At 69.9% G+C, this 13,938-nt stretch overlaps 1 protein-coding gene across 1 annotated transcript in view; it reads left to right on the top strand.

Moving 5' to 3' along the window:
• The first annotated feature begins 455 nt into the window (after positions 1–455).
• Positions 456–13,938, top strand: part of LOC123369192 (integrin alpha-X-like) — a 21,742-nt gene continuing 8,259 nt past the window's right edge. The window contains exons 1-20 of the mRNA XM_045014551.1: positions 456–811; positions 2,378–2,495; positions 3,092–3,190; positions 3,336–3,399; positions 3,835–3,949; positions 4,215–4,342; positions 5,182–5,333; positions 5,414–5,567; positions 6,140–6,284; positions 6,833–6,909; positions 9,170–9,302; positions 9,388–9,524; positions 10,190–10,330; positions 10,556–10,765; positions 11,332–11,462; positions 11,597–11,754; positions 11,856–12,007; positions 12,332–12,463; positions 12,723–12,796; positions 12,894–13,035. Of these exons, the coding sequence (XP_044870486.1) occupies positions 664–811; positions 2,378–2,495; positions 3,092–3,190; positions 3,336–3,399; positions 3,835–3,949; positions 4,215–4,342; positions 5,182–5,333; positions 5,414–5,567; positions 6,140–6,284; positions 6,833–6,909; positions 9,170–9,302; positions 9,388–9,524; positions 10,190–10,330; positions 10,556–10,765; positions 11,332–11,462; positions 11,597–11,754; positions 11,856–12,007; positions 12,332–12,463; positions 12,723–12,796; positions 12,894–13,035 (2,610 nt within the window). The 5' untranslated portion in view covers positions 456–663. The remainder of the gene's footprint in view (positions 812–2,377; positions 2,496–3,091; positions 3,191–3,335; positions 3,400–3,834; positions 3,950–4,214; positions 4,343–5,181; positions 5,334–5,413; positions 5,568–6,139; positions 6,285–6,832; positions 6,910–9,169; positions 9,303–9,387; positions 9,525–10,189; positions 10,331–10,555; positions 10,766–11,331; positions 11,463–11,596; positions 11,755–11,855; positions 12,008–12,331; positions 12,464–12,722; positions 12,797–12,893; positions 13,036–13,938) is intronic.

Genomic DNA, 13,938 nt, shown 5'->3' with positions numbered 1-13,938 from the left:
CCCTGCCCCACGGCACCCCCACCCACAGCACCTCCTGCTGAGCCCCTGCCCTGCCCCACGGCACCCCCTGCTGAGCCCCTGCCCTGCCCCACGGCACCCCCACCCCACAGCACCCCCTGCTGAGCCCCTGCCCTGCCCCACCGCACCCCCTGCTGAGCCCCTGCCCTGCCCCACGGCACCCCCACCCCACAGCACCCCCGGCTGAGCCCCGGCCCGGCCCCACGGCACCCCCTGCTGAGCCCCTGCCCTGCCCCACGGCACCCCCACCCCACAGCACCCCCTGCTGAGCCCCTGCCCTGCCCCACAGCACCCTCGCCCCACAGCGCCCCCCTGCTGAGCCCCTGCCCTGCCCCACAGCACCCCCTGCTGAGCCCCTGCCCTGCCCCACGGCACCCCCACCCCACAGCGCCCCCTGCTGAGCCCCTGCCCTGCCCCACGGCACCCCCACCCCACAGCGCCCCCTGCTGAGCCCCTGCCCTGCCCCACGGCACCCCCACCCCACAGCGCCCCCTGCTGAGAGCCCGCTCCCTGCGGCAGGACACCCTCTCAGTGCCCCATGATGAGCTCCCTGCCCCACGGCAACCCCTGCAGCGCCCCCTAGAGGCCCAGTCCACACTGAACGCTGGGGATGTCCCCTGGGCTGCCCCAGTGAGCCATGGCCCCATGGCGGAGAAGGAGGCGGTGAAAGAGGGGAAGGAAATGAGTGAACAGTACGTGACCCACCCCCACGCGGGACCCAGAGAAGTGATGGCGCCGGACCCCGAACTGCGACTGCTGCTTGTAGCTCTGCTCACGCTGAACCTCCTGCCAGGTACCCGGGGTGCACTGGCAGGGGCTGCGGGTCGGGAGTGAGGGGCACCGGCAGAGCTGGGGGGCAGGGCTGGGCTGGCAGGGGCTGCGGGTCGGGAGTGAGGGGCACCGGCAGAGCTGGCAGGGGCTGCGGGTCGGGAGTGAGGGGCACCAGCAGAGCTGGGGGGGGAGCCCAGGGCTGGGCTGGCAGGGGCTGCGGGTCGGGAGTGAGGGGCACCGGCGGAGCTGGGGGGGGCAGGGCTGGGCTGGCAGGGGCTGCGGGTCGGGAGTGAGGGGCACCGGCAGAGCTGGGGGGCGGAGCCCAGGGCTGGGCTGGCAGGGGCTGCGGGTCGGGAGTGAGGGGCACCGGCGGAGCTGGGGGGGGCAGGGCTGCGCTGGAAGGGGCTGCGGGTCGGGAGTGAGGGGCACCGGCGGAGCTGGGGGACCAGGGCTGGGCTGGCAGGGGCTGCGGGTCGGGAGTGAGGGGCACCAGCGGAGCTGGCAGGGGCTGCGGGTCGGGAGTGCGGGGCACCGGCGGAGCTGGCAGGGGCTGCGGGTCGGGAGTGAGGGGCACCGGCAGAGCTGGGGGGGCAGGGGCTGCGGGTCGGGAGTGAGGGGCACCGGCAGAGCTGGGGGGGCAGGGCTGGGCTGGCAGGGGCTGCGGGTCGGGAGTGAGGGGCACCGGCGGAGCTGGGGGGGCAGGGCTGGGGTGGCAGGGGCTGCGGGTCGGGAGTGAGGGGCACCAGCAGAGCTGGGCTAGCAGGGGCTGCGGGTCGGGAGTGAGGGGCACCGGCAGGGCTGGGCTGGCAGGTGCTGCGGGTCGGGAGTGAGGGGCACCGGCAGAGCTGGCGGGGGGGCAGGGCTGGGCTGGCAGGGGCTGCGGGTCGGGAGTGAGGGGCACCGGCGGAGCTGGGGGACCAGGGCTGGGCTGGCAGGGGCTGCGGGTCGGGAGTGAGGGGCACCGGCGGAGCTGGCAGGGGCTGCGGGTCGGGAGTGAGGGGCACCGGCGGAGCTGGCAGGGGCTGCGGGTCGGGAGTGAGGGGCACCGGCGGAGCTGGCAGGGGCTGCGGGTCGGGAGTGAGGGGCACCGGCGGAGCTGGCAGGGGCTGCGGGTCGGGAGTGAGGGGCACCAGCAGAGCTGGGGGGGGCAGGGCTGGGCTGGCAGGGGCTGCGGGTCGGGAGTGAGGGGCACCGGCAGAGCTGGGGGGGGCAGGGCTGGGCTGGCAGGGGCTGCAGGTCGGGAGTGAGGGGCACCGGCAGAGCTGGCGGGGGGGCAGGCCCTGAGCGGTTGCTCTCACCCCTGGTCCCTGTTTCCTGTTTTTGTTCCCGTTTCTCGCTGTGACACTCGGGGGGTTTTTTTCCCTGGTGTTTTCCGGGTTTTCTGTATAAATCCCGCCCCCCCCCCGCAGCCTGGCAGCTCGGTGGGGGGGGGGGGTGAGCTCTGGGGAAGGGATCCAGCGACCCCCCCCAGCTCCATCCCTCCCTCCCCCCACATCTCTCCTGTCCGTCCCCCCCCACCGCCCGCAGTGCCCCAGCGCTGCGAGCTTCCCCCAGCAGTGCCCTGCCACTCTGCACCCCCAACCCCCAGGGCCGGCCCCCTCCCAGGCCTTCAGCATCGAGACCCACAACGCCACCGTCTTCGAGGGCGACGCCGACGCGCAGTTCGGTTACCGGGTCGTCCAGATGCGCTCGAACGACTCGTCCTGGTGAGACCCTGGCCTGGGGGAGCGGGGGCTAGTGGTTAGAGCAGGGGGGCTGGGAGCCAGGACTCCTGGGTTCTCTCTCCGGCTCTGGGAGGGGAGTGGGGGCTGGTGGGTTAGAGCAGGGGGGGCTGGGGGCCAGGACTCCTGGGTTCTCTCCTGGCTCTGGGAGGAGAGTGGGGGCTGGTGGGTAAGAACAGGGGGGGCTGGCGGCCAGGACTCCTGGGTTCTCTCCTGGCTCTGGGAGGGGAGTGGGGGCTAGTGGTTAGAGCGGGGGGGCGGGCTGAGAGCCAGGACTCCTGGGTTCTCTCCCCAGCTCTGGGAGCGGAGTGGGGGCTGGTGGTTAGAGCAGGGGGGGCTGGGAGCCAGGACTCCTGGGTTCTCTCCCCAGCTCTGGGAGGGGAGTGGGGGCTGGTGGTTAGAGCAGGGGGGGCTGGGAGCCAGGACTCCTGGGTTCTCTCCCCAGCTCTGGGAGGGGAGTGGGGGCTGGTGGGTGAGAGCAGGGGTCGCTGGGAGCCAGGACTCCTGGGTTCTCTCCCGGCTCTAGGAGGGGGTGGGGCCAGAGTACCCCCCCAGTCCTGTCTGTACCCCTCTCTCCCCAGGCTGGTGGTCAGCGCCCCCCTGGCGGGGAACGGGACGGGGGCCCTGTATCGCTGCTCCTACCATGCGGGGGCCTGCCAGCCCGTCCCCCTGCCCGGTAAGTGAGGGGCGCCCGGTGGGGTCTCTGCCCCCCACATGGCTCGGGAGGGGTGGGGGAGGGGCAGGGGGCTGCGGGGGCTATTGGGGATGCCTGGGGGGCGGCGGGGGGGGGGATCTCTCTCTCACGCTCTCTCTGTCCCCCCCCAGACACCCCCCGGTCTCCCTGGGGCTGGCGCTCGCCTCCGACGAGATCTCCGGCTCCCGAGTTGTTGTGTGTCACCCCCGGACCCCGACACAGGGCAGGGCGGGCCCGGGGGGGGTGCATCTGCCATGGGGGGCCCAGGGGAGGGCCAAAGAGAGATGGGGGCGGGGCCAAGGGAGGTGGGGGAGGGGTGCAGGTGGGATCAGGAGACGGGGTGCTGTGGGGGTGCAGGGGGAGGGAGCTGTGGGGGGAGGGGTGCTGTGGGGGAGCAGGGGGAGGGAGCTGTGGGGGGAGGGTTGCTGTGGGGGACAGGGGCAGGGAGCTGTGGGGGGGCGGGGTGCTGTGGGGGTGCAGGGGGAGGGAGCTGTGGGGGGAGGGGTGCTGTGGGGGTGCAGGGGGAGGGAGCTGTGGGGGGAGGGGTGCTGTGGGGGACAGGGGGAGGGAGCTGTGGGGGGAGGGGTACAGGAGTGGGGGAGCCCCCCGGTGACCCCCTTTCCCCCCCAGGCCTGCGGCCCCCGGCTCCAGCAGCGGTGTGAGGAGAACGTGTATCTGCAGGGGCTCTGCTACGTGTGGGGGGGCTGGGAGCGCCCCCCCCAGGTCCTGCACCCGGCCAGCCAAGGTGGGGGCAGGGCTGGGGGCGCAGCTGGAGTGGGGTGGGGTGGGGGGGGCTGAGCTGGGTGAGTTGGAGAACTGAGGGGGGTGATGTTGGCTGGGGGGGGATCTGTGGGGGGGTTGCTGGGCGGGGGGTGATGCTGGCTGGGGGGGGCGAGTCTGGGGGGGTGCTGGGCAGGGGGGTGGATCTATGTCGGGGGAGATGGGTGGGGGGCGGCGGGTCTGTGTGGGGGTGATGCTGGCCGGGGGGGCTGATCTCTCTCCCCCCCCAGAGTGCATTTCGGGGGTGGACGTGGCTATTTTATACGACGACTCGCACAGCATCCAGCCCGACGACTTCACGCTCATGAAGCGATTCATCGGGGAGCTGCTGCGCGCCCTGGCGAGGCCCCGCGTCCAGGTGGGGGCCCGTCCGGCCGTCCGGCTGTCCCTGCGCAGTGTGACCGTCCGTCTGTCCCTGCTGTGCATCTGGCTGTCCCTGCGCGGTGTGTCCGTCCGTCCGGCTGTCCCTGCTGTGTGTCCGGCTGTCCCTGCGCGGTGTGTCCGTCCGTCCGGCTGTCCCTGCTGTGTGTCCGGCTGTCCCTGCACAGTGTGTCCGGCCAGCCGGCCGACTGTTCCTGCATGGTGTGTCCGTCCATCCGGCTGTCCCTGCGCGGTGTGACCGTCCGTCTGTCCATTCGGATGTCCCTGCACGGTGTGTCCGTCCGGCTGTCCCTGCTGTGTGTCCGTCCATCCGGCTGTCCCTGCTGTGTGTCCGTCCGTCTGTCCGTCCGGATGTCCCTGCACGGTGTGTCCGTCCGTCTGTCCGTCCGGATGTCCCTGCACGGTGTGTCCGTCCGGCTGTCCCTGCATGGTGTGTCTGTCCGTCTGTCCGGCTGTCCCTGCGTGGTGTGTCCATCTGTCCGGCTGTCCCTGCTGTGTGTCCGTCTGTCCACCTGGCTGTCCCTGCACTGTGTGTCTGTCCGGCTGTCTGTGCTGTGTGTCCGGCTGTCCCTGCGCGGTGTGTCCGTCTGTCTGTCCCTGCTGCGTGTCTGTCTGTCCGGCCGCCCCTGTACAGTGTGTCGGTCCATCTGTCCCTGCTGCGTGTCCATCCGTGCCTGCATGGTGTGTCCGTCCGTCTGTGCCCATGTGGGGGCAGGGCAGCCCGTGACAATCTGCTCTTTTAAACAATCTCACCCCCCGACTCCTTTCATTCCCCCCTGCCCCGGGGGCTTCACGCCCCCGCCCCTCCCCCCCCAGATCGCCGTGGTCCAGTTCTCCTCCGACATCAACCACGTTTTCACCTTTGCCGACTACGCCGCCAAGGGCCTGGAGGCCGTGGAGCAGGACCTGATGGTCTTCTCCCATCTGAAGGGCAACACCCGCACCCCCTCGGCCATCCTCTTCGCGGTGTGAGTACCCCACGGGGGCGGGAGGGGGGCAGCTGGCCCCCTGGACCCCCCCGCGCTGACCCTGCCCGCTCCCCCCGCAGAGAACAAACCTTCGCCCCCAAGAACGGCGCCCGGCCCCACGCCAAGAAGCTGCTGATCGTCCTGACCGACGGGCAGTCCACTGAGGACAGCGCAATCTTCCACAAGGCCATCGGGGCGGCCAACAACGCGGGGCTGGTCCGCTACGCCATCGGGGTACGGCGGGGGGAGCCGGCCGGGGGCTGGGGAGTCCCTGCCCTGCCCTCGGGGTTCCCCCAGCGTTATAGGGTCTGGGGGCTCCTCGAAGGTTTGGGGTTCCAGGAGGATCTGGAATCTGCTCCGTGGCGCTGCAGGTTCCCTAAAGGTTCTGGACCAGAAATGAGGCTCTCGGGAGATTCCCGAAGAGTCCCGGGAGGGATGTCTGGGATTCTGGATTGGGGTTTGAATAGGCCGAGGCAGAGCTTGGCGCGGGGGCTGGTGGTGGTGGTCTGGAAGTCTTCTGGAGGGTTGTTCTGGTGGATGAGGCGGTTCAGGGAGGGGGGATGAAATGGATCTGGAAGGACATGTTGGTATCTGAGGGGTTCTAGGGATTTGTGGGAGGTTCTGGAGGAGGCTGGGGAGGTTCTGGGTGTGGGTCTGTGGGTCCTAGGAGGTTCCAGTTGGTTCTGGAGCATGGTGGGGGGCTCTGGAGGACCCTGGGGGTTTCCATGTTAGTGTGAAGAGCCTGTGGGTTTCCGGGGGTCTGGAGCCCATTCCTGGAGGTCTCTCACCCCCTCCCCCGGTTCCAGGTGGGCCAGGCGTTCTCCACGGCCGAGGCACACCAGGAGCTGCTCACCATCGCCTCGCGGGCTGAGAACGTCTTACAGGTCGGGAGCTTCTCCGCCCTCAGCACCATCCAGGAGCAGCTTCGCGAGAAGATCTTTGCTATCGAAGGTGCGGGGACCACGGATCCTCCTCCAGCCCAGACGCCTGGGTCCCATTCCCCGTCCCGGTGTCTGGGAGTGCTGAGGCGGGGGGAGTGCTCCTACCCGGATGCCTGGGTCCCATTCCCTGTCCCGGTGTCTGGGAGTGCTGGGCTGGGGGGCGCCCCTACCTGGACGCCTGGGTCCCATTCCCCGTCCTGGTATCTGGGAGTGCTGGGGGCGGGGAGTGCCCCTACCCAGACGCCTGGGTCCCATTCCCCGTCCTGGTATCTGGGAGTGCTGGGGGCGGGGAGTGCCCCTACCCGGACGCCTGGGTTCCATTCTCCGTCCCGGTGTCTGGGAGTGCTGGGGCGGGGGGAGCGCCCCTACCCGGATGCCTGGGTCCCATTCCCTGTTCCGGTGTCTGGGCGTGCTGGGTGGGGGGAGTGCCCCTACCCAGACGCCTGGGTCTCATTCCCTGTCCCGGTGTCTGGGAGTGCTGGGTGGGGGGAGCGCCCCTACCCGGATGCCTGGGTCCCATGCCCCGCCTGGGTCTCACCCCCTCTTTTCCTGCCTCAGGGACGGCCCAGGTTTCCAACGCCAGCTCGTTCCAGCGGGAGCTGTCGCAAGGCGGATTCAGCGCCCTGCTCACCCCGGTGGGTAGAACCCCCCCCCCACCCCGTGCACCCTGGGGGCCGGCCCGGCCCATGGGCTCGAGCTCCAGCTGGGGGGGAGGGGCAGAGAGCCCCCCCCGGGGGCTGTAGTCGGACCATGCGTAACACACGGTCCCACCACAAGGGGGCGCCAGCCACCCGGCTGTGAACAGGGCGATTCTCGCGGTGTGTCATTACCATGAATTAGTCTGTTCACCCTCCTGTTTCTAAGGCTAGTAACGGATTGTGGTTCCTCCTCACTCCAGCACCGTCCGTGCTAGGGCTGGCCTCACCCACAGGAGCAGGTCAGGGTTAACACTAACCCCGTCGCTACCCGCCCGGCTCGCGGGGCCGGTGATGGGAGACGAAGGTCCCGGCACCGGTGTGAGGAGCAGAGCCGGGTTTCTCCTGCCTGGGGAGACGGTCCCGCTAACCTGGGCTGGGCCGACTTCCTTTATAGCTTTTATTCCCCAGAGCTCGCGGCCAGACGCCCTGTCGTGCCAGTCGCTCTCTCTAGGGTCCCCCAATGTCCGGTCCATGTGCCGAGTCTTCGGCCTCACGCTCCGTCCGTGATCATTGCGAGGGCCCGTGTGTCTCTCCGGCCTCCGCTGGACACGTCCCTGCCGACCTCACCCCTCGGCTCCGCTTGCATTGGGGCGGCCGATCGCCACCTCGTTCCGTTCCCTGTCACGGAGCGTCCAGCCGTTGGACCATCTGGAGAACGTCGCCACCAGGCCGGAGAGCAGATGCCCGAGTGTCTCAGGCTGTCACTGTGGATAGGAACAGCTCAGTGAGACGTTTCCTGGTGCAGGGGCGCTCTCCATTCCCGTTCGCTCGTGGCGATGAATCTACATTTCCTCCTCCTCCTCCATCTCCATCACTGGTGGTTTGCACACCCAGTCGCCCGTTCTGCACCATCCTCTGCTCATCTCTCTTGGACGACTCGTCCTTTAGATCCACCCGAGGGAACCACCTCGTCCTGCCACGAGCTTTTTCCACCCCGTGTTCTTGTGCCATCGACTTCCCCTCCAGTGCCAGAAATCGGCGTCGCCTGCCCAACCCCCTACAGCAAATCGGTTTTGCCCTGCGAATCTGACCCCCCTTTTCCTAGAGGGTCTCCGACAACCCCCTGCCGAGCACCCGTCAGCGCCAACGCGAGAGCCTCTGGTTCCGATCCGCCGCGTCTCCTGGGCGCCCGGCTTTGCTCACGGCTCGGCGTTTCTCCTCCTTCCCAGCACCCCTCGGCGCGGTTTGCAGAGTCGTCTGCACCCTGGAGCTCTGCTCATGAGTCTGCGGTGATGGCCCAGGTGTCGGGGGGCCGGGTGGGGGTTAGGTAATAGTCACAGAATCACAGACTCTCAGGGCTGGAAGGGTCCTCAGGAGGTATCTAGTCCAACCCCCTGCTCAAAGCAGGGCCAACCCCAACTAAATCATCCCAGCCAGGGCTTTGTCAAGCCTGACCTTAAAAACCTCTGAGGAAGGAGATTCCACGCCCCCCCCCCAGGTGCTCCAGCCCCCTAATCATTTTTGTTGCTTCTGCTGGACTCTCTCCAGTTTATCCACATCCTCCTTGTAGTGTGGGGCCCAAAACTGGACACAGTCTCCAGATGAGGCCTCACCAGTGCTGAATAGAGGGGAATGATCACGTCCCTCGATCTGCTGGCAATGCCCCTACTTATACAGCCCAAAATGCCGTTAGCCTTCTTGGCAACAAGGGCCCACTGCTGACTCCTATCCAGCTTCTCGTCCACCGTAACCCCTAGGTCCTTTTCTGCAGAACTGCTGCCCAGCCATTCGGTCCCTAGTCTGTAGCAGTGCATGGGATTCTTCCGTCCTAAGTGCAGGACTCTGCACTTGTCCTTGTTGAACCTCATCAGGTTTCTTTTGGCCCAATCCTCTAATTTGTCTAGGTCCCTCTGGACCCCATCCCTACCCTCCAGCGTATCAACCACTCCTCCCAGTTTAGTGTCATCTGCAAACCGGCTGCGGGTGAAAGCCAGTAATGAAGTGGTCAGTAATGAATAATTATTTTGGCTCATTAATAGCCTGAATATTTCCCCTCATTAATCGTTATTTTAGCTTATTCCTACGCCGAAGGCTTCACCTCATTCATGGTCATGTGGGCTCCTGGTGCTCGGCGGTCGCTCGTTAACGCTGGCCTGAGGGGGGTGAATTGGTGGGTTACTGGCAGCAGGGTGGGGGATGGGCTAGGACGCCTGGGTCCCTCACTGCCCTCTCTCTGTCTCTCTTCTTCTGCCCCTAGGAGGCCGTTGTGGTGGGGGCGGTGGGGGCCTACGACTGGGCGGGGGGGCTGGAGGAGTGGTCGGGAGACCCCCCCCTCGCGGCCTTCATCAACGAGTCCTCACTGGGGCAGGAGGCCAAGGACTCGTACCTGGGTGAGTGACCCCCCGTCTCCCCCCATACCCCTCCCCCACCTGCCCCCTCCCCCCAGCCCCCCATGCTAACGCCCTCCCCCCGCAGGCTATGCCCTGGCCCTGGCCCGCCGGGGGGGCCGCGTCCTGTACGTGGCCGGAGCCCCCCGGTTTGGGCACGTCGGGCGCGTCGGAGTCTTCCAGCGCCGCGGGGGGCGGGTCGGAGACAGTGTCCTGGGGGAGCAGGTGAGAATCGCGTCCCCCGGCCCCGTCCGTCTGTCCCCCCACCCGTCTGTCCCCCCGTCTGTCCCCCCGCTGCCCCGTCCGTCTGTCCCCCCGCTGCCCCGTCCGTCTGTCCCCCCCATCTGTCCCCCCCACCCGTCTGTCCCCCCGCTGCCCTGTCCGTCTGTCCCCCCCTTCTGTCCCCCCCCGTCTGTCCCCCCGCTGCCCCGTCCGTCTGTCCCCCCGCTGCCCTGTCCGTCTGTCCCCCCCATCTGTCCCCCCCACCCGTCTGTCCCCCCGCTGCCCTGTCCGTCTGTCCCCCCCATCTGTCCCCCCCTCCCGTCTGTCCCCCCGCTGCCCGGTCCGTCTGTCCCCCCCGTCTGTCCCCCCGCTGCCCCGTCCGTCTGTCCACTTGTACCCCCACCCGTCTGTCTGTGCCCCCCCCGCATCCGGCTGCTCCCCGCTGCCCTGTCTGTCCGTCCCCCCTCCCCCTCCCCGTCCTTCAGTCTGTCCCTCTCCTCACCCCTCTGCCCATCCATAGCCCCTTCCCCGACCCCTCTGTCCAGGCCCCCGGAGCCTCCCACCCCCATCCCTCCCTCCGGCCCTGCCCCCAGCCCCTCATCTCCTCCCCCCCGTCTGTCCAGCCCCTCAGCACCCGGCGTCCGTCCGTCCGTCTGTCTCTCCCCCAGGTGGGCTCCTCCTTCGGGGCCGAGCTCTGCACCCTGGACCTGGACGGCGACGGCGACACAGACCTGGTTCTGATCGGGGCCCCCGGCCACCAGAACCGCAGCCGGGGCGGCCTGGTCCGGGTCTGCGCCCTGCGGGGCGGGGTGAGCCCGGGGCCATGGGGTGCGGCTGGGGGCGAGCAGAGGGATTGGGAGGGGGATGGGTAGAGAGGAGGGGGGACCAGGCTGGGGGGCTGGGGGGAGATGGGGGTCTGGGGGTGGGGCAGGGGGACCGGGCTGGGGGGGGACGGGGCTGGGGGTGGGGCGGGGGGACCGGGCTGTGGGGGGAGACGGGGGGCTGGGCTCTGATCTGGCCTCTCTCTGCCCTAGGGCTCCCTGAGCTGCACCCAGACGCTGTGGGGGTCCCCGGGGAACGGGCTGGGCCGGTTCGGGGCAGCGCTGGGGCCCCTGGGGGACGTGAACGGGGACGGAGCAGGAGACGTGGCCATCGGGGCCCCCATGGAGGACAAGGGCCGGGGGGCCCTTTACATCTTCCTGGGGCAGCCGGGGAGACTGGCCCTGAGAGACCCCCACAGCCAGGTGAGACCCCTGGGGGCTGCGGGTCGGGAGTGAGGGGCACTGGCAGGACTGGGGGGGGCTGGGCTGGGCTAGCAGGGGCTGCGGGTCGGGAGTGAGGGGCACCGGCAGAGCTGGGGGGGCAGGGCTGGGCTAGCAGGGGCTGCGGGTCAGGAGTGAGGGGCACTGGCAGGCCTGGGGGGGCAGGGCTGGGTTATCAGGGGGCTGCGGGTCGGGAGTGAGGGGCACCGGCAGGGCTGGGGGGTCAGCGCTGGGCTGGCAGGGGCTGCGGGTCGGGAGTGAGGGGCACCGGCAGGGCTGGAGGGGGCAGGGCTGGGTTATCAGGGGGCTGCGGGTCGGGAGTGAGGGGCACCGGCAGGGCTGGGGGGGCAGGGCTGGGTTATCAGGGGGCTGTGGGTCGGGAGTGAGGGGCACCGGCAGGGCTGCGGGGCAGGGCTGGGTTATCAGGGGGCTGCGGGTCGGGAGTGAGGGGCACCAGCAGAGCTGCGGGGGGCAGGGCTGGGTTATCAGGGGGCTGCGGGTCGGGAGTGAGGGGCACGGTCCCATCTCTCTCTCCCCCCTCCCCCCAGCGTATCTCTGCCCGGTCTCTTTCTTCCACCCTCCGGTTTTTCGGTCAGTCCGTCCAGGGGCGGCTGGATCTCAGCGGGGACGGACTCACGGACGTGGCCGTTGGGGCCCTGGGCCGGGCCGTGCTGCTCAGGTAGGGCAGAGGGCAGCGGAGGGCACTGCTGCAGGGAAGCTCGCAGCGCTGGGGAAATGGGGGGGGATTGGGGCTGCTGCTGGGGGGCGCGTCCGTCTGTCCCGCTCTCTCACTGTCCGCGCGTCTCCCGGCAGGTCCCGTCCGGTGATCGGCGTCTCCTGCTCCCTGGCGCCGGATCCGACCCAGATCCCCCTGGACGATGCCGGATGCACAGGGGGGGCGAGTGGGGGGGCCGGGCAGGTCGCCCTGACCCTGTGCTTCAACCTCAGCCAGATCAGCCTGGGGGGGCCAGGTGAGACCCCCCCACTCATCCCCTGCGCCCTCTGGCGCGTTCCCTCGGCCGGTCCCTCGTCCCGTCTCCACCTGTTCATTTCGTTCCCTCACTCTCCGCAGCTGCCCTCCGCGCCCGCGTCTCCTTCCTGCTCCAGGTGGATGCTGGGAAATCAAACCCGCGCCTGGCGCTGCACGACGGGACCTCGCGGCTTGTGGAGACCATGCGGGTCGGCTCCGGGCCAGCCTGCACCACCAAAGCCCTGCACGTCCTGGTAGGACCCCGCTCCCAGCCCCCAGGGCACTGCTGGGTGGGAAGCTCGCAGCACCGGGCGGGGAGTCCCTGGCTGGGGGCACTGCTGGGGGGAAGCTCGCAGCGCCAGGCGGGGAGTCCCTGGCTGGGGGCACTGCTGGGGGGAAGCTCGCAGCACCAGGCGGGGAGTCTCTGGCTGGGGACACTGCTGTGGGGAAGCTCGCAGCACTATGTGGGGTAGTCCCTGGCTGGGGCACTGCTGTGGGGAAGCTCGCAGCGCCGGGCGGGGAGTCCCTGGCTGGGGCACTGCTGGGGGGAAGCTCACAGCACTTACCCCTCCCCCCAGCCCTGCCTGGAGGATTTCCTGACGCCGGTGGAGCTGCAGGTGAATTTCTCGGTCCAAGGGGAGCCGATCCCGGGCACACAGGGTCTGACCCCCCTGCTGCTCCCCAACACCAACACCACCACCCACATACAGGTACCCCCCTCCCCCAGCCTGCCGCCCGGACGCCTGGGTCCCTTCCCTTCCCTCATCATGCTGCCTGGACGCCTGGGTCCCTTCCCCTCCCACTCCCTGGGCACTGACCCAGACGCCTGGGTCCCAGTCCCAGCGGGTGGAGCCCCCAGGGTGAGTGACCCGGACGCCTGGGTCCCAGTCCCAGTGGCTGGAGCTCCAGGGTGAGTGACCCGGACGCCTGGGTCCCGTCCGGCTCCTCTGGGACCTCTTGGCCTTGCAGGTTCCCTTTGAGAAAAGCTGTGGGCCGGACGAGGTGTGCGTGGCCGACCTGCGCGTCTCCTTCAACTTCTCGGGGTGAGTGACCCCCCTGCCAGCGCCCTGCCCCCCACTGCGCCCCCCACTGCGCCCCTCACTGGACCAGGCCGGGCTGGACGCAGTTTGTGCTTTCCAGGTCCCCAGGTCTCAGACTGAGACTCCATTTCCCGCTCAACCTGACGGTGCAGCTGGAGAACGCGGGCGAAATGGCTTATGGGCCAGTGCTGACGATCCAGTACCCCCCAGGGCTGTCCTTCCGGGGGGGCTCCGTCCTGCAGGTATCGGGGGCTGCGGGTCGGGAGTGAGGGGCACCGGCAGAGCTGGGGGGGGCAGGGCTGGGCTGGCAGGGGCTGCGGGTCGGGAGTGAGGGGCACCGGCAGAGCTGGGGGGGGCTGGGCGGGGCTGGCAGGGGCTGTGGGTCGGGAGTGAGGGGCACCGGCAGAGCTGGGGGAGGCAGGGCTGGGCTGGCAGGGGCTGCGGGTCATGAGTGAGGGGCACCGGCAGAGCTGGGGGAGGCAGGGCTGGGCTGGCAGGGGCTGCGGGTGGGGCGTGAGGGGCACCGGCAGAGCTGGGGGGGGCCGGGGGGGGCTGGCAGGGGCTGCGGGTCGGGAGTGAGGGGCACCGGCAGAGCTGGGGTTGTGGGCTGGGTTGGCAGGGGCTGCGGGTCGGGAGTGAGGGGCACCGGCAGAGCTGGGGGAGCAGGGCTGGGCTTGCAGGGGCTGCGGGTCGGGAGTGAGGGGCACCGGCAGAGCTGGGGGTGGCAGGGCTGGGCTTGCAGGGGCTGCGGGTCAGGAGTGAGGGGCACCGGCAGAGCGGGGGGACCAGGGCTGGGCTGGCAGGGGCTGCGGGTCGGGAGTGAGGGGCACTGGCAGAGCTGGGGGGGGCAGGGCTGGGCTAGCAGGGGCTGCGGGTCGGGAGTGAGGGGCACCGGCAGAGCTGGGGGGGGCAGGGCTAGCAGAGGCTGCGGGTCGGGAGTGAGGGGCACCGGCAGAGCTGGGGGGGGGCAGGGCTGGGCTGGCAGGGGCTGCGGGTCGGGAGTGAGGGGCACTGGCAGAGCTGGGGGGGCAGGGCTGGGCTGGCAGGGGCTGCGGGTCGGGAGTGAGGGGCACCGGCAGAGCTGGGGGGGGCAGGGCTGGGCTGGCAGGGGCTGCGGGTCGGGAGTGAGGGGCACCGGCAGAGCT

The sequence above is a fragment of the Mauremys mutica genome, chromosome 4, assembly GCF_020497125.1.
Source record: "Mauremys mutica isolate MM-2020 ecotype Southern chromosome 4, ASM2049712v1, whole genome shotgun sequence".
Taxonomy (NCBI): Eukaryota; Metazoa; Chordata; order Testudines; family Geoemydidae; genus Mauremys; species Mauremys mutica.
This window is presented reverse-complemented; position numbering and strand designations above follow the sequence as displayed.